The sequence below is a fragment of the Artemia sp. Qi Xiang Cuo genome, chromosome 12 (assembly GCF_049724085.1).
Source record: "Artemia sp. Qi Xiang Cuo chromosome 12, ASM4972408v1, whole genome shotgun sequence".
In the NCBI taxonomy this organism is placed as follows: domain Eukaryota; kingdom Metazoa; phylum Arthropoda; class Branchiopoda; order Anostraca; family Artemiidae; genus Artemia; species Artemia sp. Qi Xiang Cuo.
In genome coordinates this window covers 6,762,576-6,789,043 of record NC_142805.1, presented here as the reverse complement: position 1 = coordinate 6,789,043, position 26,468 = coordinate 6,762,576, and the positions used below count along the sequence as shown (strand labels likewise).

The following is a 26,468-nucleotide window of genomic DNA, read 5'->3' as shown; positions in this document are numbered from 1 at the left end:
AAAACAAAACAAAATGTATTAAATAGCTCTAAAAAAGATAAAGTGGAGAATAAAGAACGAATCAAATAATAATTATTTTTGCTTTACAGGCCAACTACTAAAGCAGTCAGTTTTGATATAAAAAAGGGGTGGAAAAAAGCCTAAGATATCCACAACAACCAAGCTTAGCAAGTATAAACTAGTAGAATACAGAAAGAACCAGAGTAACCACGTATTCAAAAGGCGTCTGATTTTCATCTTATCATTTACTAGAAGCTTAATCATTTGAAATGGGAATTGATGTTGCAAGATTTTGTGAGGACATTGATGGAGATCTCATTTGTCCGATCTGTTCATTTGTTTTAGAAGATCCTATTCAGGTTTGTGCGTTGTATGGAACTGGCAGCTGTGTTGCCTATTAAGGGCCAACATGCGTAGTTTTTTCGGGCATCAATTTCAGCAGATCAGTTGGCAAACGATAGCAGTACAAAAACAATTCCCTTTGCGCAAGATTTCAAAACTAAATATCATGGAGTTCATTAATCAACTACATGTTGTCAATAGCACCTTGGTTTATCTTAACTTATTATTTAGTTCTTTTATTATTATAATTTTCATTTTTTATTTTAAATTTTCTTTTCACTAAAAAAATAATCAACTTTAAAATTGTTTTTTCATTTGATTATAAAATTATTTTATAGTTAAATAATTAATTATTATTATTATTGTTCAGTTCTTTTGAATTTTTCGCTGAAAATAAGGAAACAACTGAGAATTTTTCTTTCTTATGAGGAGAATCACATCAGACGATGCTTTTTATAAATCGGTACCAAAAACTAGAAAATTTTTCAAACTCAAATCAAAGCCGTTTTCTCTGCAAATCGGCAACAATTTGATAAATCGGCACAAAAACAGCTACATGTGTCCATCCCTTTACACTGTATTGCCCTGAAGGATTTGAGGGGGGGGGGGGGGTTGTCATCCTCAAAGACTTAATTTCTGGAACTTTCACCTACATTGAACAAAATGGCAATCTCAAAATTTTGATTGGATGTGTTTGGGAAAATCATGGGAATGGGAGGGGGTCTGGTTGCCCTCCAGTCACCTTTGATTATTAAAAAGGGCACCAGTCTTTTCAATCGAATAAGCACATTTCAAAGTACAACTCCTTGTATTCGAAGTGTCCAGGTCTAAAAACAAAATAAATAATAATAATTAACTAAATGATATATTGTGCCCCCATCACTTTTTACTTAGGCAGTGCTACAGCGCTGCCTATGATAATCAACTTTGGATACGTTTTAGCGGCTGATGAGCAGCTTGGCCAGAATGAGAGATGGTAGCGCTCTCGTAATACCCTCTCTATAAGGGACTTATATGGCAGATGGAGGCCAGGGCCCTTGAATCTTTCAACAACATAGCCTTTAAAAAATTCTTAACAACATTCACGTAAGGTTTTTTTTGTCAAAATCAATTAAAAAAACTTTATCCACAAAATATGTTTTTAAAGTAAAGTAAAGCTTCATAAAACCAAAAATGAGCAGAAATAAAGAAAAATAATCTTCAAAGTAAAAAAACTATGGAGTCTAATAGAAACAAAAAAGAGAAATAAAAGAACTGAATGCTTGCAGCTGCCAACTTTTGTTTTGGAGACATCATGATGGCCAGCAAGTATAATACACAACTAATTAACCACCTTTACCAAACATATAAGTCAACACCAAACAAAAAGGTTACTTGCAAAAGCTGTAAAAATGCCCTGTCAATGTTCAAGAGAGTCAATAATTCTTCTCTGAGCATATTGTCAAGAACTGGAATAGCCTCAAAACTGAAACAGTGACTTCCCCGCAATTGTTTTTCAAGTCTGGACTTATTGAGTCTAGTAATATTGTAAAATTGTTCATGAATTTAATTATAATTCTTCCCTTGTGAAAAGTGTTACCTCCTTATTACCAATCATGAGTGGTTAAATATCTGAATAGATATTCCAGTCCTCTCCTATTCCCAATGAAGCACCCCAAGGTGCTCTCCTAGATCTGTTTTTTCTCATTTCTTATTTACAGCATTGTTAAGGAATTTCCTGACAAATGAAAATTTGCTCATGACCTTTTGGTTGTTAAACTTGGTTTTGAAATTAAATGAGATAAGCTATGAGCATCCTCAGTGACATTGCACAAAATGCCTCAAACTTGGACATGGAGTAAACCCTTCTAAATCCATTATATACATTTTTACTTTGTGAATGTAAATGTTTGAAAATTATAAAAATTTGACACTAATTTTACACTTTGCTATATTAGAAATTTCGAATGGAACAAGTCTCTATCTCTTTTTCCAACCCAGGCTAATAAATTTGTATATTAAACCTTTTAAGTTTTTACGAATAGAGGATTCTCAGACAATCTGAGTATACGGGTAAAATTCTAGTCCATTGATCCCACACCTAATGCCATGTAATAATAGGCTAGATATGATTCATTTCACAATATATATATATATATATATATATATATATATATATATATATATATATATATATATATATATATATAGTTTCTTCAAAAATGACACACATCATAGCATGCTGACTGGGAAGGTTACCAATACGTCACAGTAACATTTTCAATTGCTATTTGACCTTCGATCAGATTATTCCCATCATAATGCAATAACATTTGTCATTGGGCGTGCGCGCAGAGGTGGAGTCATTAAGAAAGATCTAGATTGGTTTGTTTCAACAATCTTTTATGGAGAGTATAGGACATTTCGCCACTGTTCGTATATAATATTTATGCTGTGATTAATACAAACAAAATGGTTTACAAAAATTAATGTTACAAAATGGTTACGTGGAAAATAAGTACTATAAGCAAGTATTGTGAATTAGAACTGTTTGGAAAATTACCTCCGTGATGTGGGTGTGAAACTGGCCCAGCAATACAGGGACTCTTTTTTAAAGACCCATAAATGGCGCCAAGTAGAACAGGTCCAGCATTTACTCTGAATTATAAATTAGGGCAATAATATGTCAATAGCACAAAGAACAATGTCAATGGGTACATATGGAAGTAAGGTTAAATAACATAATTCAATAAATGAGAAGAATAAAATTATTAATTTAAATAGGAGGGAAACATAATAATGACATTATAATGCCATGACAAAATATCACTACTTAATAACTCGCTGCAGTACCAAGCTGTCCTAGGCCCAATACAGCTGCACAATCTTTTACTGTATCCCAATCTATTCAACTTTTCTGTCTCTATTCCCACCCAAAAAGTTTCAATTTCGATTAAATCCTTTTTTATAACATTTAGCCAGTCTATAGAACTTTTATCGTGGCTAATGAACCTTCTTGCTTTATTTACAAGTAGCTAAGCCTCAGTAGTCAAGCTCATAGCCTCCCACAAATTAAAGCAGCAAAACTAATTTCTTCATCATAACATCCCTTTTTTAAAAACCTTCATAGTTAGTTTATCATCTTTTCGCTACTTTTCTCCTTGTAATAACAAAGTGGAGTTTCACCAGACAAATGTACCCCACTATGTTTCAGTATGTATTTTTATGTAGTTTATGTTTTGTTACGGGGGTCCTCTATTTATTTTATTTTAATTTTGAATGTTTCTTTACATGCCTTAGTATAATTAATATCTTTATATTCAAGGCTCCAATATGTGAACATGCGTTTTGTAATAGTTGCATTACTGAGTGGCTAACATCAAACCAGACTTGTCCTATAGACAGAGCCAATTTAAGCATTGATGCTCTGAAGCCTGCTCCAAGGATCGTGAGGAATATTCTTTCTAGGTATTTATTTCATTATATATTGCAAATCTACACAAACTAATTTATAAGAGATCATAGACAGAATCGGTTTTATAAAGTTTTTTTTTCCTTGTAACCACCAGCATCAAAAGAACAGTATTGGAATCCCCAATGTCAAAAACTCAAACTCTGGGCTTTGCACGCTCACAACCACAATATCATAGGAAGATGTTGAATGGCTCACTTAAAGCCATTGATCGTATCTACATGCTTTTTTCTAAGTTTTTCTTGATATTATCATTGTAAAATGCCGTCACTAAAAAGGCTAGGAAGTGTGTCACTAAAGACGTACTCTTTGGTTCTGTTTCTGGAGTTGAAAGGCTAGGAATTGCAATACGGGCCCCGCCATAAAAAAGTATGATTGAAAAGATCTTGTCTGGAGGTCAACAATACTCCTTTTTGTAATCCTTCCCTCCAAACCCCCTTAGTAGGCAAAATCGACAGAAAAAAGTTTTGAAGAAAACTGCCAAATGAAAAAGTAATTAAATTTGATCCAGGAATAAAAAAAATCGCTTATGTTTAGGTTAAAAGCAAGTAAAGGACTTGCAATCCTGAGCTGTTTTTTTACTGCAGCCTGTAAATTACAGCATTTAAAGAACAAACTGCAGTCTCTTATTGATAATTTAGTGTGCATGCTAATAGTTATCAACATCACGAATGTTCAAGGATGATGGTACATGAAGGGATGATATACAATAGAGGGCATTCTTAACCTCCAGAAAAGGAGTTTTTCACTATGGTGATTAGGGTGTGGTATGCTTGTTGTTTTTTATTCCTGGATCATATTTTAGTGATTTTTTTTTTCATTTGGCAGTTTTCTTCAAAACCTTTTTTTTAGTTTTTGCCTATTAATGGGGTTTGGAGGGGAGGTTTATAAGACGGGGTACTGTTGACCTCTAGACAAGTGTCTTTCAATCGTTGTGTTTATGGGGGTAGCCTTATTCTAATTCCCAGCCTTTCAATTCTAGAAATGGAACCAAAAAGATGATTTTTAGTGGGGTTTGGCACTTTACAACGGTATTATCAAGAAGAACTTACAGAAAAGAATGCAGATATGATCAATGACTTTAAGTGCACCATTCAAGATCTCCTCATGATACTGTGGTAGCCTGCTTGCCCTGATGAAAATAAGAGAAGGAAAAACAAAAACCATCACTGCTAGCCATGCAAAAAAAACAAAAACTACTTTCTGTATTTGAGGCTATGGGCTCAAAACCCAGTGTTAAGGTTTTTGATTATGGGGACTCCAATAATACACTTTTCTATTTGATCTGCCACCTTCTTGAGGGGATTCAAGCTCTTGAAAAATTTCTAAAAATCGTTTCTGCAGTAAACTTTTACTATTGGAATGAACCTATATGACATTTATCATTACTGTACCACTTTAGGGAAATCTTTGTTTTTGCATAGTGAGTTGATATGGTATGCAATTTTAAAATGGATAGGAGGTAAAAATTAAATTATTAATGACTCACATTTGGTGTACCTTACTTTTAGCACTAAAAATTCTCCCAATATTCCATATGTAAATTTTGGTTGGTAATGCTGATTACTTTGATGAGTGTGACGGTATTTTTACTGATAAACTGCAAATTAACCCTGACCCTTGGTTCCACCTGTCATCAGAGTTGCAGCAGTAGTTAGTAACCTAGTCAGAGACGATCACGTCCCTTAGTGAAAAATACAATAGCCCATAACTCCTAAAAATATGGTCAAATCGAAACAAAAAGTACATTGTTAGAACCGTCTTGTCCAAAACTCATGTATAGGAAACTTACCGTCCCTTGGCTTGAATAATTAGGAAAATATATTGGCTTGTTCAAGTCAAAAACTGTTAAAACTAACCCTTGAGGGGAGATTTTAGATTATCCCAACAGTCATAGATGGCTCTCAAAGCTAGAAAATGCTGTTATTGCTCTAGACTAGTAAAATTAAGCTATCCTGAGTAATACCATTCAAATTTTAACAAACATTTTTTTTTACCTAGGTTAACCTTGACCTGTACCAACCAGACGCTTGGATGTCCTGCTATTGTGACATTGGAAAAACTTTCAGCACATCTTCTAGAATGTAATTTTGACCCTAAAAGACTTGTTACTTGCCAATTGGGATGTGGGGTTGCTATCCGCTTTGATGAATTAGTAAATCATAACTGTGTACAAAGTTTGAAGATTGAAATGGAATCCAAATTGGCAATACTTCAAAAAGAAAATGAAGAAAAAGAAGAAACAATCTCCAAGATACAGTCGGAATTGGACTTGCTTAAATCAGAAATTGATGCATTAAAAAAGGGAAACCCAGAGAAGCAGTCAACAATTCCAGGTTCACAACTATTGTTTTTCGTAGGAATAAGTTTATTTTTAAATGCTTTTAGGAAAGTGTTTGTCTAGTGGTAATTTTTTTTTTTTACATTAAGTGGAATGCAAAAATTGTATTCAAGCGTTGATTACAATCAGTTCGTGAATCTAGTGCGAAATTTTCAAAAGTTTCAATGAATGGAAGCGTGTTTTCGATTAGTTATTTGAAACTTGATGGTTCAAGTGTTGACAAAATGCTGCAACGTTTCTGGATTCAGCGCTATTTGCGCTTGCTTTCCGTAGTAAGGTCATGCTATTCCTGCTTGGTTTTTGGTTCTTTTGTCTTGGTGAAACCAGTTGACTCAAAAATTGAATTAATGGTGACAAAATAAAGAATTAATAAACATATGGTAAATATATAATATGGAGTATACATTTGGGAAAGGTTAGGTTATAGTTGAAGGTATAGATGCATGGTTGATCATCTACATAAGGGAGCATGTTAAGAACATAATTGTTTCTTCATAATATGAAGAATAATCCTAGTTAACATATTTTGAAGGGGAAAAACCTTTATCTTCAATTCTTTCCTGTTTTTTTCCTGTTTTTCTACGAAATTTATGAATTTCTTAGAACGTATATACAAGGTTGTACCCAGAATTTTATTTTTCAGTGAGGGGTTTAACTAAGATTTTCTTGGGGGGGAGGGGAGGGGGGTTAAACAAAAAAAATCAAAAAGTGCATAAAACCCCCATAAACATGAAAAAAATTGTTTATATCTATTTTTGTTACATTTTCACAAGTCAGAAAAACATTTGGGGGGGGGGGGGGTTCAAACTTCTCAAACCACTCCCCTTGGGTATGGCCTTGCATATATATTAACAAAGTACATACCCCACTCCCTTAATGTGTAAATATATCATCAGAATTGCATCCTGGATTTAAATGCAACCTTCATTTGCATCATAGATAAACTTTATTCCCACCCCAAAATGTATCCAAATCAGGCTATATATTCACATGTCATGGGGGTGGGGGTAAAGTTGATTTGTGATGCAAATGAAGGATACATTTAGATTCATGATGCAATTCTGGGAATATATTTGCATATTAGGGGGGTTGGAGTATATACTTTGTTAATTTACAGGTTCTAAGGAATTCATGAATTTATTAGGAAAACTGGAAAAACAAAGAAAGAAGTGAAGATAAAGGTTCTCCTCTTGCAGTATATATTAACTAGGATTATTCTGCATATTCTGAAGTAAGAATTGTTTTCTTAACATTTTTCTTGTGTAAAGGCCGTTGTTCATAAAAAAAAAACAAATAAAAACAAAGGCAAGACTGTAAATTATATCAATGGAAAAGGGAGTATATAAGACAATCATCTCATTCATCTTGAAGGAACAATAGGTTTTTCCTTTCGTAAAATCGGAAATCTTATCACCCTCAATAGGTCGAGTGGAAAAAAAATTTACTCAAAAATCTAATCGCCCTATGAGGAAAATCTCATAGGAATGTCACCCTCAAAGGATTTTGACAAAATCCTACGCGTCTGATTGCACGTTAAGGGAGAAAGGGAGATATTTCACAGGTAAAATACATTTGGAAAGATACCTTAAGGGTTTATTTATTACTTGTAATAAACTGAAGGAAGGAATAATGTCCTTGTCTCACAATAGAGTCAATAATCCATTCTGTTATTTTCACTAACACATGCGTTTGTTTACAAATCCTCACTTATTTGCCATTAATTTTGCTCTTCTCTGGCTTTATTTTTAGCTCTTCAATTTTCATTAAAAATCTTGTTTTCTTGTTTTGAAAATCTTTTCATTTTCCTTAAGAAATGTTTGCTTCTTAGCTCTGGCTGTTTTAAATAGCTTTTATTAATATGTGCCTACTTGATGTGGTAAAATTCTACTTTAGCTACTTTTGGCTATCTTGGAAAGCAGTTAGGTTAGGAAGACAAAACCTTAAGGGATGGGTCTACAGACCAAATTTTGCCCGGGGAAGGTAATTTGAAGCACCTACCTCCCCTCCTTCTCCCTCTAGAGGGTCCTGAAAATTGCCTGCATGACAGGTCTATACCTATTGAAATTTTGACAAAACAACATTTCACCTTAATTTTCAGTTATCAGTTTCTTTTTCTCTGGCTTTAGTTCTGAAAGTGCAATTCCTTTTATTTGAATAGAATTTTAAGCCATATCAAAGTTTTTTTTCAAAATTTAGGAAATGTATTTTCATATCTTTAAACCTCATAAATTGGGATTAAGCAAAGTTGTGAAGCTGGAAATAATTTTGTTCCGCTTCATTTAAGCAGGAGATCTATTTTACAAGGTTTCACTTTTATAACACACAGATTTATAAAGGTCATCAAAGGTTAGGACCCTCTAGAGGGAGAAGGAGTGGAGGTAGGTACTTCAAAACACTCTCCCAGGACATACTTTAGCCTGTAGACCCATCACTGAAAATTTCATTTTCCTAACCTAACCCCATTCCAATATAGCCAAAAGTAGCTGAAGCAGAATTTTACCCTTGATGCTCTTATTACGAAACAAATGCCAGTCACCAAAAATTCCACTTGCTCTACTGATAAGCTTTTTTTCTAGAAATTATTTGCTTAGAAAACCTAAACCACTAGTTTATCAAGGGAATTTAAAAGAAAACTACAAAAGTGAGAAGTCATTTTGAATTTAAAAAAAGGGTAATTACATTCACCACAGATTGAAGATCTTTCAAGTGGTCAAACGTGAATTGGCATATTTTCTAATAAAAACTCATATTTGAGTTTGCAATGTATTTTTCTATTTCAGTCCAATTTCATGGGGTTGAGGCTTCAATGTTAAATTTTATTCTCCATGAATAGTATGGCTGCTAAATATGTTCAAATGGAATTCTAACTCAATTTTATAAGTTTAGTTCATTTTTGAAGCTAGTAAATGCTATGGTGGCAGTTGAAATCAAATAGATTTATAAAATGGTTTTTATACCTGTAGTTATTCAGCTGAAACTGAACAATATTGGTTCTACTTTACTTTATAGAAGCTTTATGCTACTACTATATTTACTTAAAGTGTGTTTAGTATAAAAAAATATTCAAATGTGACTATTGCTGGGATTGAAACTCTTAACTAATTCAAAGGCTTGGGTTTATTTAAAATACAAATGGCAGTACCCGTGAGGTCCTATAGGTAAAACTGTTTGATGTGAAGTATTTTTTCGTTTCCTGTGTTATAGTTCTTTGTACCCACGGTCTTTTTAAGGGCAATTCTTTTGGCTCTATATTAGTGACAAAGTTGCTTCTCAGAACATTGAACCCTAGACCAAAAGATAGAAGCCTAGGACCAAACAGATAATAATTAACTTCACAATCCCTATCAGATACGTCAAGAGCTATTAACCTACGGATATTGTTGAATCTGAGCTAACAAGGCGTAACTAGGATAGTTACAATTAGGCTAAGATTTTGCTAAGTTTTGAATGAAGAAAATTTAAGCTAATTCTTGATTATGTATATATATATTTTTTTGCTCAAGGAATATAACAAGAATATAGCTTATATGATGTATGGAATATCTCAAGAATATGGCTATATAATAGCAATGCTGTTTCTTGCAAAACGCCGCTATATATTAGTAATGACGTAATTGGCTGTCATCATAATTTAACGGTCTTGTGATTAAGTAGTCCTTCTTAAGAATTTTGACAAAAAGTCAAACTTTAGCGCAAGGACAAGACAGAGGGCTTTATGACATATGATTTTATCAGGTCCATGTCTATGTTTATAGTTTCCTGTGAGATATTGCATTGGGAAAGAAGCTATATTGAAGCTATTTATCTTTTCGGATTTTCAGTGAAGAAATGCAAATTGATAACTGAATTAGCGAGGTCCAAAGTGTAACGGCTACGGCGACGCGGTTCAATAGTAATCAAAACTCTAAAAAACGGAATTTTGAAATTAACAGATACATCAAAAGCATCGGCTAGTTATGATGACTCCAAATATATAAGATTCACTAAGTTTAGTGTTGCCGATCAAAAGACAGGAGCCTGAGAAAATGTGCCTGATTTTCGAAAAAGGAGTGAAAGTCAAGTCTATGAACCTTAATGAAAATCACACCATTGGATTCAGCGTATCCGAGACCCTTTTAGTAAACTAATTTATCTTAGTATAGATGACTGGTTTGGGAAATTGGTTTTTATTTTAGGGACCTTGCTGTAGCCAGGTGAAGCTGTGGAGCTTATTTATTGTTAGCGGAAGATCTTTTTAAGATCTAGAAGGAGCCTCGAAATTCCTGACCTGATTTGGAAATCAGGAATTAGGGATGTTACTTGGTTGAGGATCGGCTTGATTTGCTTAGAAACATCATTGTATTGCTCAACTGTAATATATACTGGTAGGGTTTCTTTTTTAGCTTATTTGAAGATTCTCCCCCATTTTAAATTTAGGATTTGTGGTTGTCACCACAGCTGACGTATCTCGGGGTATATTGCATGTAATGATGAGTCTTAGAGGTATCTAAATTTTAAACAAGTTATGGTGAAAAACACTCAAAATCAGTGGTAACTTAGAAAAAAAGAATCTTGGTTATAAAGTTGGCGTAAACATGGTCGTTGTTAGCTTAAACGCCGTGTCTGCCCAGCCCTGAAGTGTGTGTAAATTTTCTTGAAGTCTGATTCACACTATTTCCGTTGTCTTTTACTTAAGTATAATGACGTTACTAAATTTTTCTTTTTTTTTCTGAACTTCGTGGACTGTTTTTTGTTTGTTTTTTATTGTTCGTATGAGTTTCATTATATATTGTTTTTCTTACTGGACGTTAGCGTGTTTATTTTGATGATCTCCCTTTTTTTTGTTCTGTAAGCATCATTTGGAGCTTGAAGATGCGAGTTCGCTCTGTCAAGTTTTCTTAAAGATTTGTTTTGCCCAATAAATTTTATCAAGTCCTTGCCTGCAATCAAATATTAAATTTTTTTAGCCTTTTTGGATTGGCTGTATTAGCTGTATTGTTTTACAGATGAATCGAGACCAGAGGCCACATTCAGGTATGTCATTCCCAACTTTAATCGCTTGCGGGAAAAAAGTTTGTCTGATGCCACAACTGTCAGGAATCTGCCATGGAAAATTATGGCAATGCCTAGAACTGTACTGAAACAACAGGAGACGACCCAACAGAAAAGCTTGGGTTTTTTTCTTCAGTGTAATGGAGACAGTGACTCCGCAAGCTGGAGCTGTCAGGCAACAGCAGAGCTAAGACTTGTCAGCCAGAAGGAAGGGGTTGAAAGTTTCACAAGAAGTAAGTAGACCAATGATTTAATTTCTTTCTTATATACATATATGATTAAGTTCGCTTCTGTATATATATATATATATATATATATATATATATATATATATATATATATATATATATATATATATATATATATATATATATATATATATATATATATATATATATATATATATATATATATATATATATATATATATATATATATATATATATATACGTGTGTGTGTATATATGTATACTTCTATATTTTTTTTTCTGTACTTATTTGTTTTTGCACAGATAGAGCCGACAATATGGGCTACTACAAGCGGCAACTTATATAAGAATAAAGCACTATTCTTGTATCTCTGTATATTTGTATTTATCTTTTTTCGGACAGGGCGGGCCTACATTATAACGTATGACATTGGGGCTGATTTTGACAATAGAGCTACTACAATACGACAATAAGATTTCAATGTATTTTCTCTAGACTTATAAATATTCTACCTTCTAACAATTTATATACAATTCTCTTCTGTGTATAGAAATTTGTACTTCTGTTTTTATCTATCTGTGCCTTTGCATAGGAAGGCTTACAATAAGGTTATGGGAACTATAGGCCACAAATCTTTCCATGAAAGGAGGAGGGGTGCTATTGAAATTCTAGCTGGGTAAACACTTTTTTGAAGCTCTAATGTAATTCAAAATATCGCCTTCTTATCCACTTTTGTAAGAAGAAAATGGGGTCATGATATTTTACTGTTTGTAGATCGGGAACAGGAGGGGGAGGGAGCTTATTTCTTACAGCTCCTTGTTGGCAAGGAGTTGTTGTCTTACCGCCATTGTTGGAAAATGGTCACAATGTGTCCTGGGATGATTTTTTTTTTTATTGAGAACTCTTTTCGTAAGCCCTCCATTGAAGTTTAATCTAGTTCCCATGTCGCATGTTTCTTTAGAAGCTTCATACGTCTCATTGAGGAATAAATCCTCACCTGTCTAATCTAGTGAACTTCCATTTGGAGTGATCAGAACTTATTGATTGAGTAAGTTCCTCTCTATTTAACTTTGTTTGACTTAATTTCTTCAAAAAAATTCCCAATAAGGGCTAAGGAATAAGGTCTCTATAATATCTAAAAGCTGATAGATATTGATGATATTCCACTATCAAAATCAGCTGTCAAAAAATTAGTGAAAAACGTGAAAAAATAAAGCTATATTCGCTCACTGTTCTTGTTTGTATTCTAATGCATTTCAATTTAATATTAAATACTTTTAATATTGAAGCATTTAAGATTAATTCTAATATTTAAGTATCTGTTATTTATTACTTGGTTCAAATTACTATACTTAATATTTGTATTTATATAAATATTATTATTATTTAAACCCTATAGTTGAATAATTAAGTTTAATTGAGTATTTACTGAAGTATGTAAATATTTAATAATAAATTTAGTCGTTACAAATAACGTTATTTTAATATATTTATGTACTGTTTTATCTAAATTATATTTAATATAATTAGTTTTCCCCCTGTTTCTCCATAGTAACCAAACTAAGTACTATTTTATTGTGCTTCTTTGCATGTTTCCATTTTTTTTTTTGCCAACTATTAAGGCCAAGGCCCCTTTTTAAGGCCCTTTTTTATTGCGTTTCTTTCCCAGGGTTGAAAATTTTTGACTGGAACCAATTTTGACATAGCGCTACTATTTGCACAATTTTTTGAAACAGTCATTTGCAAGTGTCATTTAAGGACGTTTTTTATCTATACCATAAATGTCATTTTTTTTAGTCTCAAAATGGGATGACTGTCTCCTAGACAAAGGGCCCATTAGAAAATGTTCCCAGCACCCCACGGAACTGTTATTTAAATATTTTATATTTTTATAAAATATATTAAATATTTTAATATGTTATTTAAATATCTTAATTTAAATACTTGTAATAATTTTTTTTATTATTCAGAAATTCAACACCTGTTCTACGCAAAAGAAAACGATTGGGGGTTTTACGATTTTATGTCATGGGCTGACATCTGTGATCCGGATAAAGGCTACATTAAAGATGATTGTGTTATCCTAGAGGTGAGGCCATTTTTCTACTTTAAAGCTTATTTTCAATATTAAGAGTAAAAATTTGCCGAATTCGATCCTAAATCAAGCCTCTGACTGGAGTCGAATTTTGCTTCGTCAGCTGAATTTCACGTTGTCTGATAAAAAACGAATATTAAAATTTTTTCTAAGAGGGAATATCAAAGATGGCCCTGTTATCCAAGAGAATTTGGCCATTTGCTGTTCTAACGTTATATTCAACAGTAACTTAGTTTACCGAGTAGAAAACTCTAAAGATATTACCCCAAAAGATAGGAGACAAGATACAATATTTATTTTAGAAAATCAATATCACAAGCTTCGAAAGGCTGAATTCGTATTTCAAGGTCTAAACAAAAGCAGGAGAGAAATATAGAGAGAAGTTTAAAGCGATAATACGCTTAAGGACGTTCGATACCAAAGATTTTATTTTGCAATTCTCAGCCTCAGCTGACTGTTTCAAAGACAAAGGGGCCTATTACCGAATTTTCTCAGCACCATAGGAAACTTTCAAAGAAATTTTCGGTAAAAATTTATAAAAATTAAATATGTCAACAGTCCGACAAGCTAACGAGAAACAAGTTTATATCAAAGAAAAAATTATAAATCAAAAATATAAAATAAAAAAATCATATAAATAAAAAACCATATAAAATCAAAAAAATATAAAATCAAAGAAAAATTATATCTAAATAATTGTTACGCAAAACGCTGTCAATTCAGTGTACATAAATAATATGCGTCCTATGTTGGCAAAGATTTAATCAAGGTGGCTAGTACAACTGAAAGCGTCCGAAGCTGTAAAGTTATTCAATGACAGTTTTGCACAAAAGAATAAGTTGATTTCTGATGCTCGCATTAGTTAGATTTGTTTGATGGAACTATTCGATTTGTTCGATTGAACTATTCAGTTTGTTTGATTATTTCGATTTGTTTGATTGAACTATTCGATTTGTTTGATTGCACTATTTTATTTTTTCTATTAATTCGATTTGTTTGATTGAACTATTCGACTTGTTTGATTGAACTATTCAATTTGTTCGATTAGATTGGTTGAACTATTAGTTTGATCTGTTTTTTTAATCTCATCTCCCGATAGGCTCATAGCTCCCAATATATCCACGAAAATAATAACCCGAAAATTTGGACCTATCTTATATATTTACGTTTATGTTTTATATCCTATTTTATATCTATTTTTACTCGAACAATTGTGGCAATTTGGCGATATTAGCAGTATGTGATTTCAAGAGTTTAATTACTACGCTGTGTAGCTCAACATCTGTATTAGTAATAGTCTGATCAGAAGTTTAGAAGGAAAAAATGACTTCTAGAAGAGATGCTATTCATTTGGAAACAAGTTCAAAAGTGGATCGAATTCAGGGATGGGACTAAGGGACCTTAAGCTCTTAGGGGACTAAGAGACCTTAGCTCTTAGCTTTGGCATTACTAGACTGTTCCGATTTCAAGACTTCCTTTAACTTAAAGCAGGAAAATTAGCTCCCCACAAAAGTTGGCAGAAAGAGTGTTGAAGAAAGAAGAAAGAAAAGTGGGATGTAAAAACTTCTATCCCTTGTCAATTTTATATCTTGACTTACTTGACTTAAGGCTCCTGCCGAGGGTTCGGCGTAGAGAATGATGAGACAAGGCGCCTCCAGGTTAAAATATCACTTATCAGGCTCTCTGCTTCTTCCACCGGGATGTTGGCTTGGGTGAGGAATTCATCAGTGTTGTCATTCCACCTAGTGGGGGGGGGCGTCCTCTGATTCGCTTCCATCTGTGTAGGGTGGGGTCGAAGTCGAGTGCGACCCGTCCTGGGGCGTTACGTGACCTGCAAAGGAGGTGGCTCTACTACCGAACAGTACGCTGGGCGAGCTGCGTCGAGAAAGGAGTTTGTGCCGTACGTGACAGGAGGGTCAGGTTGCTAACGAAGTCAGTCTAGTGAAGTCCCTCGATTCTTCGAAGATGTTTCGTCTGTGCGACATCGACGGCGCTGTCTCCGCTCCATACAGCAGCACGGTGTTGACTGACGCATTGTAAATGCGCATTTTGGTAAATCGGCTTATGTTTGGCTTTCGCTTGAAGCTGCTAAGCCTTCCAACAAGTGCCGACGCTTTGGCTGTTGGAGATTTAAGCTCTTTTGTGATCAAGCCATCCCTCGACAGAATAGATCCCAGGTAAGTGAAATCTTCAACCACATCTACTCGGTTGCTTCCGATGTTGACATCCTTCACGGTAGAACGGGACGTGGGGGTCTCAAGGAGCATAACTTTCGAGGCTTCTTCTGAGACCACCTGGAGAGCTTTGGTGACCTTTTCGACGGTGTCCGCAACTAGCGCTATGTCGTCGACGAAGTCAGCATAGAGAGTAGCCGGTCTCCGAACTGAAGGCGATTCGTCGTGCTGGTCATAACATGGTCTATGACACAGTTGAAGAGCTCGGGAGCGGCGGCGCAACCTCCCCGGACGCCAGTCTTCACCGAGAATGTGGGACTGCGTCTTCCATTGATTTGCACGCAGATCTCCGTGTCGTCATACAGCTTTTCAAAAAGCGAGCAATATTTCACGGGTAGGTCCGTGGTTCTTAGTATCAGCCAAAGTGAACGGCGACACAGAATTGAAGGCAGCCTTGAAGTCCACGAATGCGATATGCGCCTTTTGTCAATAAAACTTATTTTCTTTGTCTCCTCCTTTAAGCAGAGGAATAACCAATGCACTTTTCAAGCAATTAGGGTAAACTGCAAATTCAAACATCGATCAAAAAGGCACAACAAATGACTAGATATAATTGGTGAATTTTCCTACGTATTGGGTAATTTTTGGGTAGATATTGAGTACATTTTGAAAGGATATCAAGTCCATTCCGGCTCCTGATTTTTTTATATTTTTCAAAGTATCCTCAAATGCCTGTGATCTCCCTAGTTGAAGATTGACGGGTGTGAAACTTGCTTCAGAAAGCAAATTCTGGTATGTACCATCACCTCTTTCATACTCCAGAGGTGTCGATAAATCTACCTCTGAAAAGTGGGTACATTAGTTATAAGCCATATCGCTGTCTTATTCCCAAGGCTAGGAATTATTAGTTCACTATTTGGGATTATTACCGACTTAATCAGTTGCCAACTGGAAGTTTGAAATTATATTCAGTATTGTATTTTTTATTCAGCTACACTTTCATCGTTACTTGGAAAGTTTCTTCCTATTTTAGTTTCAGTGTTTGCTTTGAGATTTGGTTTTTATATTATCCTTTGGATTTTTAGCTATATTTTACATTATTCTGCACTGAAGATGGTCAAGCGGAGATCTTGACCGAAATATTTATCTAGTCCTCCTTTTTTGTTCAGTTTTTCTCTTCTATTATCCTCGTTTCTCTCTTCTTTACGATTCTTTCGTTTTGTCAAGTTTTAGCCGGACTTCCTTTACTTTGCATAGTAATCCATTTTGCTTTTCTTGAAAGACTACTTAATTCTTTATAATGTTCTTTATCAGATGCTGAGTCTGCAGTCGTGCACCTTTTTTACATCTCTTGCCTTTTTTTTAGTTGATGTTATCAATCCTTTTGTAATCCAAGGTCTAGTGTGCAACTTGTATCTTTGCTTAACTCCAAGCACTTGAAATAACAATTTTAACTTATCGTACATTTACCAAATTTATCATTTACCAAAATTGCTGAGCCTGCAGTCGCGCACCTTTTATAATCTCTTGCCTTTTTTTTAGTTGATGTTATCAATCCTTTTGTAATCCAAGGTCTAGTGTGCAACTTGTATCATTGCTTAACTCCAAGCACTCGAAATAACAATTTTAACTTATCGTACATTTACCAAATTTAATACCAATGTGTGTACTATCCTGAAGAAAAGGGCACACTCCCATCTACAAGAGGCACACAATTTTTTTTTTGGGGGGGGGGCTTAGGACCAGTTATTCCAGGAATAGATATTGCAATACTAAAATGGTCGTATACGCTTTTAAATAACTACTGTAGGGCTCAGATTTACAAAAACATTATCAATTGTAGAATGATTTCTATGTTATCCCTGTACATTAATTGCAGGATAAAAATCAAAACTTAACATTCTGTTAACAAAATGTCTTACCTTAATGGCACACGTAGCTGATTTCAGGAAACTATTTCAGCATCAGTGGACAAACGATAGCGGTAAGAAAATTTGTTGAAAGAAAAGCTGTTGCGCAAAATTTTCAAAACAAAAAATCATGGACACAAATAGTCAACTGGAGTTTGTTAGTAGTTGCTCGATTGATCTCAGCTTAGTTCTCAGTTTAGTTCTCAGCTCAATAGTGTTTTTTTTTTACCACACATACCTCTGGCTGACTATTTATTTGTATCCTTATTTTCTTTGTGATGATCATGATGAAAATCAGCGCTGATTTTTAAATCGGCGCCGAAAACTAGAACATTTTTCAAACTCAAATCGACACCAATTTCTTTTAAAAATCGGCACTGATTTGGAAATCAGTTCCCGAAATTAGCTACGTGTACCCAGCCCTTTACTTTTTCTATCGACCATATTTAAATCGATATTAAAATCTCCACAAATAAAACAAGACATTCTTGAACAAGGCAACGTTCCCAAAAAATCATCAAACAATTCTATAAATAATTTCTGAGACCATATTGGCTAAGCATGAGATGACGAAGAAGAAAAGAAGACAAAACAAGGATAAAACAGCTCACACACAGCAACAGCAACACTTTAAGAAATTTTTAAAAATAAGTTTCTTGTGAATTATTGTCTCGATTAATCAGTAGCTGTACTGAACCCCTCGTGCTCAAAATCCTCCTCAGGGCCATACTGTGGTGTTTCTTTTGCGGAAGTTTTCCCCACTGTAGAGTGCAGACGGTCTGGTATCATACTATCATCCTTTCCTTTTTAGCTTAAAGCTTATTCAAAAAGGCAATGCAAAGAACTTCCCCCCCCCTAAAAAAAAGGTCCCTCCGGATCTCACCCCAAATACTAATGAAATTAATCCATTTTTGCCCCATCCTGGCTGGTCAAGCTCCCTATCACAAAGCTCACATAAAAGCTTAAATTCTGAGAATAGGACAATGATCAGTGTTGGAGCAAATGTCACTATAGATGATAATGGCTTTCAAGAGGTCCTTTCTAGGAGCTCCAAACAAAGGAAAAAAACATCCCCAATCAAAAGCATTTCCCCTCCTCCTTTCCAAGATTATCCTTCCCAAAACTTAGGAATTTACCTAAAAATTTCTCCAAATACCCCCTTTGAAATAACAAAGATTACTGCAATAAGGGTTGCAATTTTCAAAATATTAAAATCACTGTTTTCTCTTAATATTCACCGTGATGGATCTTTGCTAATAGCTGTACAAGATCAGAAATCAGCTGATATAATACTTAATCTAAAATATCTTCTGAATACCCCAATTAACTCATCTAAATGGAACCCAAAACAATCCCCAACAAAAATAGTAGTATATAATGTTCCCCTAGACATACCAATTCAGGAGTTAAAAGAAGGGCTCTCAGATAGGGCTGGTAACACAATCCCTGTAGAAGATGTCACTCAACTGGGTAAACCCAACTCTAATGGATTAAAAACAAGTAGATCTTTCCTATTTACACTGAAGGAAAAAATTAATATCCCAGAAAAGTTATTCCTATTTGGGCAAATCAAACCGCACAAGCAATACAAGCCAAAGCCTATCCACTGTCAGAAGTGTCTGAAACTGGGACACACAACAAACAAATACAATGAAATTCTCCTAGCCTGTAGTAATTGTAAAGGCTCCCATCCTAAAGAATTGACAACTTGCAACAACACTCAGCCTACGTGTATCAATTGTAAAGGCCCACATGAATCCACCAATAAATCATAATGCCCTGCATATAAGAAAAGAGCACTAACGCTCCAAATAGCAACAGAGAAGGCCATTCTATACCCTTTTGCAGCTATGGAAGCAAATGCTGCCCAATCACACCAAATAAAACCTATATTGAAATAAAATAAAACTCCCAAATCAAACACTGCCAATGCATCGAGTACTTCATGCAAAACACCATCCTTTAAGCCCCCCAGCTCACATCTCTATCAGAAAGAATCACCAAGCCAACAAGCCTCCTTGCCTAGTGAGATGAGGTCGGCCTGGAACCCCCTCCCAACAAGAAACAAACCAGAAACACTACAAGGGATTAATCCCTTAACTGACAAACTGGATGCACAACCAAACATACAAACCCCAAATATATGCTTATTCATTCTAAACTGCAATGCACTTCAGACCATGAATATACAACAACAACAGAAAACAAAAATCATTGATGAATTGGCAAAAATCTACATCCCTAATCATATGCTCATTCAAGCAAAAAAATATCTTACTCTACTATTAACAAGGCTGAACATTGATACACAGCCATATGCCAAATAAATCAACAACCCAGCACACATCAATATTTCAGTGGAATGTAAGATCCCTTGCAGAAAATAAGTTAAATTAACTAAGATCTCTTATGAATAATAATTCCATCAATATTGCTTGCCTCCAGGAAATTCATTTAACCCAAAATCAACAAATTAAGTCTTTGGGATACACTATCCTGAGAAAGGATAGATCATCAGAGAGAAAAGGAGGTGGAGTAGCTTTAATAGTTAATAATAATATAAAATTCTGTTGCATCAACTTCCCAGATTTTGTAAATTATGTTGATGCAAGTGGTATCAGTGTTTGGCTGAATAATACAAAAACTTACATAATAAGCTTTTATAACCCTAATGGCCAAACTCCATATACCATGGATTTCTTCAACTTTATAGATAATTCTAATATGTTGAAAAATATTATTATTTGTAGACACTTTAATTCCCACAGCCTTCGGAGGGGGAATAAACAAGCGAAAAAAGATGGTAAGCTCATTGAGCATATGACTTCAAATAATAATGAATTAGCTGTTGCTACCAGTCCTACACTGAAGACAAATTTCAACCCCAAGAGAGAGTCAGTTTCTCTACAACCTATATGAAAATCATAAGATTAAATATTTTGAACAAAATTTGTATAAATAAACGTGATAAACTAGTGATAGAACACTGGGCAAAAGTTTGTTCAATAACAGACAATTCAGAATACATGTAACATAAAGCAAACGCGACACCACCTTCCTAACCTATGTCTCGGTAAAAAAAACTTAGAAATTATTAACTTAAACTATTCAAACACCAGTACTGAATCTTAAACGCAACAGTTGACACACAATCTGAAGCTCTGGCATCCTTACTAATAAATACAGCTAATCATGCTATCCCCATGACACCACCTAGGAAAACCTTCCCTAAACATATTCCCAGAGTATGGTGGACAAATGATTGCCAAAATAAATGGAGAACAAAAAGGCAGCTTGGAGAATATTCTTAAATAAACCATCACCTACTACATATTTAAGAAAATTACAAGCAGAATCTAATCCAAAAAGGACAATAACAAACGCTAAATATAGCTACTGGAATAATTTTGCAAATAATCTCTCCAGAGAAAAACATGAGCCAATTATACATAAAGTCATAAGCCATATCTGTGGGAAAAAAAACTTCCCCCCACCCACTCCTGTATGAGCTTATACATAATAATACCCATTATGACAATGACAATGAAAAAGCTAAGCGATTTGTCACTCTTTTTGTTAATAAGCTAACATCAAACAATTGTAGCAAAATACCCCCAATTCCTATGAACCCAAGTTACCAACCTCACCCAGGATCCGAGTATATAACCAGCCCATTTTCAATCCAGGAAATGAACAATGCAATACATCATATTAGGACCAAGACTAGCAGAAGCTATGACAGTATAGACCCTACATGGATAAAGAATCTCACCCCTTCATACGAACAGGAATTTCTAAATTGTTATAATCATGCTTGGGCTTCATCTATGTTCCCCGATATCTGGAAATGTTCGTCCCTCTTACTAATCCTAAAGAAAAATAAACCAAAAATAACCCCGAGTCTTATAGGCCTATAATGATTACTTCAGTGATGGGGAAAGTAATGGAGAAAATGATCTATTACCGACTCCTCTGGTTTGTTGAAAAAATAATATGATCCCTCACACTCAAACTGGCTTCAGGAAACACCATTCCTCAACAGATGCTTTCATATTGTTAACAAATGCAATAAATGAATCATTCTCAAAAAATAATGTGCTAGTTGTAGCTTTCCGAGGTTTTGAAGGGGCATATGACAATGTGAACCACCAGATCTTTTTAATTAAACTTGCAAACCTTGGACTACCCCCCAAGCTAGTATCTTTTATAAAATCTTTCATAGAATTGTGAAGTTTCATTGTTTTTGTAGGTTCAGCCTCTTCACCCCAAATACAATAACCAAAGGCCTTCCTCAGGGAGCAGTCCTCAGCTGCCTCCTTTTTGCCCTGTATCTTTGGGACATGAATCTCCCCCACACGAATCTACAATATGCCGATGATCTGGTACTATGGTCATCTGGCAACACCTTTGAGATTGCAGAGTCAAAGCTGCAAAAGTCACTTCCAATTTGAAAATTCTCTCAACATTCAGATTTACCCATCGCGCCTACCAAGTCAAAAATAATCCAATTTCACCGAAAGCGAAATCATGTTAATGCAAGACTAACTCTAAATGGAACAACTATTCCAGAAGATAATCATATTAATTACCTAGGTCTCATGCTTGACCAAAAACTTAATCTCCACCTCCACATTCCAAACACAATAAAAAAAATGCTATAGAAAAACAATTATACTCAGAAGACTTCTTTCTACACCCTGGGGCTGTAAGGAGAAAACCCTACTCCAGTTTTATAAATCACATATAAGACCCCATATTGACTATGGGCTCATCGTCTATGGTGCATGTGCAAAGACCCAGATGCAAAAAATTGAAACAATACAAAACGATATAATGCGTCTCATATTTGGTCTTAGGAAACCCACAAGCACCAAGTTTCTGCTTATGGAGAGTGGATTAACAACAATAAGGGAGAGACGTAGCTTTCTATTGACAAAACATCTTACAAAAATTGAATCGAATAGCTCACACACCCTACATAATTGGTTAAGAAATCCAGCCATGTATAGAGGCATTGCAGATGAGTATGTCAATTTTCAGAAGAAGTTCCCTGTACCCGCAAAGACTATTGCACCTACTTTCTCCCAATACCCTCCATAGAATTGGTCAATCCCCATAATAAATACTGATTTCTCAAAGTGGACTAAAGATTTAACCCCCATTGCTTTTGTCCAGAAAAAATTTGCTGAACTTAATACAATTACTTATAAAAACCATTTCCGAATATTTGTTGATGGGTCCAAAATGAATGAGAAGGTATCAAGTGGTGCCTTCCTTCCCCACCTGAAAATTGCAATGGGTGAGAGATTGTATAATAATGTATCTATAATGTCTGCAGAGTTAAATGCCATAATCATGGCATTAGAACACCTTATGGAAAATAAAACCTTGATTGCTAATTCAAATAATGTTATAGTTTATTCTGACTCTTTATCAAGCCTTGAGTTGCTGTCTTCAGCTCCTCAGTATAAGCTGGATATTGACACTTATCATTGTCTTAGCATTATAGATAATCTTGCTTCAAGTGGCTTAAGAACTTATCTTCAGTATATTCCTAGCCACTCTGGTATAAATGGTAATCATCAGGTTGATGAAATCGCAAAAAATGCTATAAATATTGACCAGCCAAGTGGGAGACCAATCCCCATTAGAGATATTTACCGATGGAGACTATCAGATATTGTGTTTAATAAGAAAATTCCTACTCTTTCCCCCTTTCCCAATAAGTACTTTTCTAAAATTTATCACAGAATTCGTTCTGGAACAAATGGACTAAACTTTCTTGCATTCTCGTATTAGTTTCCTAATTCAAGTGGTTCAGTTCCCCTGTCCCCTCGCTGCAGGTATCGTATTATGAATAATGAAACAATTGACCACTGCCTATTTGAATGTAATATGCTGACGTCTGCACAGCAGACCTTGCATTGTAAACTGTTAAAGTGGTTCAAACACCACAAAATCTCACTATCAGCCAAGAGCCTAGCCGACTCTTCCTGCACGTAGAGCACAGAAATCGATATCGATCATCTTATATTTGAACTCTTTGAGTCGAAAGATCTGTTGAAAGATATTTGACAATATCTAATAAATAAGAGACAACCAAGCTGGTAACTTGGTAGTCCACACATTGAAGCAAACGAAAAAGGGCTAAATAATATCAGCTGAAAAGGCCGCCTGCTGTGAAATAGAAGAAGAAGAAGAAAACAGCCAGTGAAAAATAGAAGAAAAATATGCAAATATTTCGGTCGAAACCTCAGCTCGATCGTCTTCAATACAAAATCAAATAATAAAAAATGCAGATAAAAGTCCACAGGACAAAATAAAACTCAAACCTTGCAGCCAACACTAAACTTAAAGAAAGAATTCCCTTTCCAAGTAACGATGAAAGGGTAACTTGATAAAGGGTAAGAATGAAAGAGTTACCCTTTCATCGTTAGAAACAATGAAACCGCTGCTAATATTTGATAGGCCATTCTTGCGTTTACGATTACACTTTTATCTCTGCATTGCACAATTAATTCTAACACATCTATTGGTTTCATTAAGGACATGTGTCGGTGCTGAATTATTTTTCATATCTTGTAGAGCTCTTGGAACAAGTGAATGGGATCTAAATCATGTATAAATTTTTTTTCTAAGTTTGAGACAATTCGCTTTGATATCATCAACATTCGTGTCATCTTGAAATAACTGCTGTATTAAGCAAAATTTCAAATGAAGCTCAGAGAGGAAAGACAATAACAAAATGAAAAAAAAAAGGATGAAAAAACGAGGATTTTGTCAGCCAGTGGTGAACCATGAAAACGAAGAAACAAGCAAATATTTCGACAAGGGCCTCCGTCAAGTCATCCTCAGTGCTAAACAAAAAAGAGTGCTAAACAAAAAAGAAAGAAAAGAAAAAAGAAACCAACAAAAATCGAACCTTTCGAAGTTTACTTCACAGCGACAGAACATAAACTAAATAAGAACCAAGTTGGAATCAATGAAAAAGAAATTTACCAGGAGAATTGAGCAATAATCCTTTGTTTTGCTATAGCTTTAGCTGGTCTACAAATTCGGCCTTCATTTGATGTACAAATAGGTTCTCTCGAGTTAGACCGGTTGAAAATATGGATTGAGTTCTTCAAAATTAAATTGTTATAAATTGGCTTAATGAAACATCTCCAGTGTCTCTATTTATTGCTAAATTTCGGTTTATGTATTTTTTTGTATCTTAATTATCTCTTTAAAAGATTGTGGTAGGCTATTTACAGTATATATTAAGGTTGCCTCGTCAAAAAGAACCAGATATGTCGGATTTTCAAATATATGCAACGCCAATGCCGAATCAAAGTTATCAACTTTCTTTTTGCTTGTTTCTTCATCTTCATGGTTCACCACTGGCTGACAAAATCCTCGTTTGTTCACCCTTTTTTGATTTTATTTTTCATTTTGTTAGTGTCTTTCCTCTCTGAGTTTCATTTGTCATGTATAGCCAGTCTGGTCTTAGTATGTATTTAAGCAAAATTTCGTAGGCAGTTTGCTTATACATATTACCAACTACACCATCTACTTTATTTTAATAAAAATATCAATTCGAATATCACAACATTATTATAACCGCTCGATTATTCATTTGAAATTTTGCGCCTCTAAAGTTTCTGTGCCCGGCAAGCCCACCCTCTTTCCCTTCCTCCTAAAACGTCCTCTAAACGTCCGTCCTAAAAGCCTTCTTTGTTGTGGTTTGCATTTGTAAAAATATTTTTACGGGGTAGTGTTGGCAATATAACCCTTAAAACTCGAATTAGGCCGTTAGTGTTTTTCTTCTTTTGCTGAACAATTTGACCTGCCTTTAAGAACTGAGTAAAAAATTATTCCTGAATAAACCTAAAAAATACTAGTGTCCTAGAGCTTTTAAAATATTAAGCTTAACAAATAACTGGTAGGTATGCAACATGCCGAATATTAAAATTTGATGTTTGTCAAATTTTAATATGAAATCCTGACGTTGACAATCTAAAAGAGAATATTATCGTGTAGGGCAATAGCCCCCTTTAGACCCGCTTTAGGACGTTAGTGTTTTGTTTTCTTTTTTTGGGCTAAACTATTTTGTGTTGCTTCGAAACTGATATCAAATTAATGTTGAGTAAATACCTTGGTATCACTTACGGCTAGACGCTTAGATCAATTTGAGGCTATTGACTGAACCAATCTGTAGGTCTGTCCGATCGGCTTATAGGAAAACTGTCAAATGCAAGAGGTCATTCAATCGTTTTATTATTTTAAAACTTTTTAATGCCGTTGTCTCTCCCACAATCTGGTACATATCACCCTTGTGGGAAATAAATAAATTCCAGATTAAATCCAGCTTCAAAAATATTCAGCTGAAGGAATAGTTTGTAATTATTGGATATACAAGATACTTCAAATATAATGCGAATTTCCAATGTTCACAATCTGTAAGAAAAGCTATAAAGCGGAAGAAAATATTTATTTGGCTATGTCGACAATATAGCCCTTGAACCTCGTACTGAGTTGCTAGTGACTTTTTTTCCTTTTTTTCTACAAACATTAAGTAGTGTGTACTAATTTGAAAGTTATGATGTCAAATACCATCTTTCTCCTTATAAATTGGAAGATGGGACTAGTTGTTCCTAATGGAAGATAATTGATTAATAAGAAGGTCCATGTTTACAGGTCCATGTGGCAGCCGAAGCCCCTCATGGGGTCAGTTGGGATTCGAAGAAGCATACTTGCTATTTATGTTTGAAAAATCACCACTGATGCAAGATCAAATGAAACCTGGAACACCTATTTTGACAGAAACTTTCTCAAAATGCCTTTGAAACCTACTTGTAATTTTCAAAAACATCTAATAATAACATTACACTACTAATTACCGATTTATATATATGTATTGAAATAAATTGTTGTA

The 26,468-nt window shown here is 34.6% G+C and overlaps 1 protein-coding gene and 1 long non-coding RNA gene across 3 annotated transcripts in view; both read left to right on the top strand.

Moving 5' to 3' along the window:
* Positions 1 to 26,468, top strand: part of LOC148945712 (uncharacterized) — a 263,265-nt gene that overhangs the window by 173,756 nt on the left and 63,041 nt on the right. The gene's annotated exons all lie outside the window — the stretch shown is intronic.
* LOC148945714 (E3 ubiquitin-protein ligase NRDP1-like) lies at positions 68 to 26,468 on the top strand. Of its 2 annotated transcripts, XM_089098496.1 has the most exons (6): positions 68 to 359; positions 3,647 to 3,789; positions 5,795 to 6,129; positions 11,120 to 11,398; positions 13,346 to 13,464; positions 26,231 to 26,448. In XM_089098496.1, exons 1-6 carry the CDS (start codon positions 270 to 272, stop codon positions 26,315 to 26,317), a joined length of 1,053 nt encoding a protein of 350 aa, XP_088954622.1. In that variant the 5' UTR covers positions 68 to 269; the 3' UTR covers positions 26,318 to 26,448. The 2 variants fall into 2 exon arrangements, with proteins under 2 accessions (XP_088954622.1, XP_088954623.1); XM_089098497.1 differs by lacking the exon at positions 13,346 to 13,464 and having other exon boundaries at positions 26,231 to 26,468.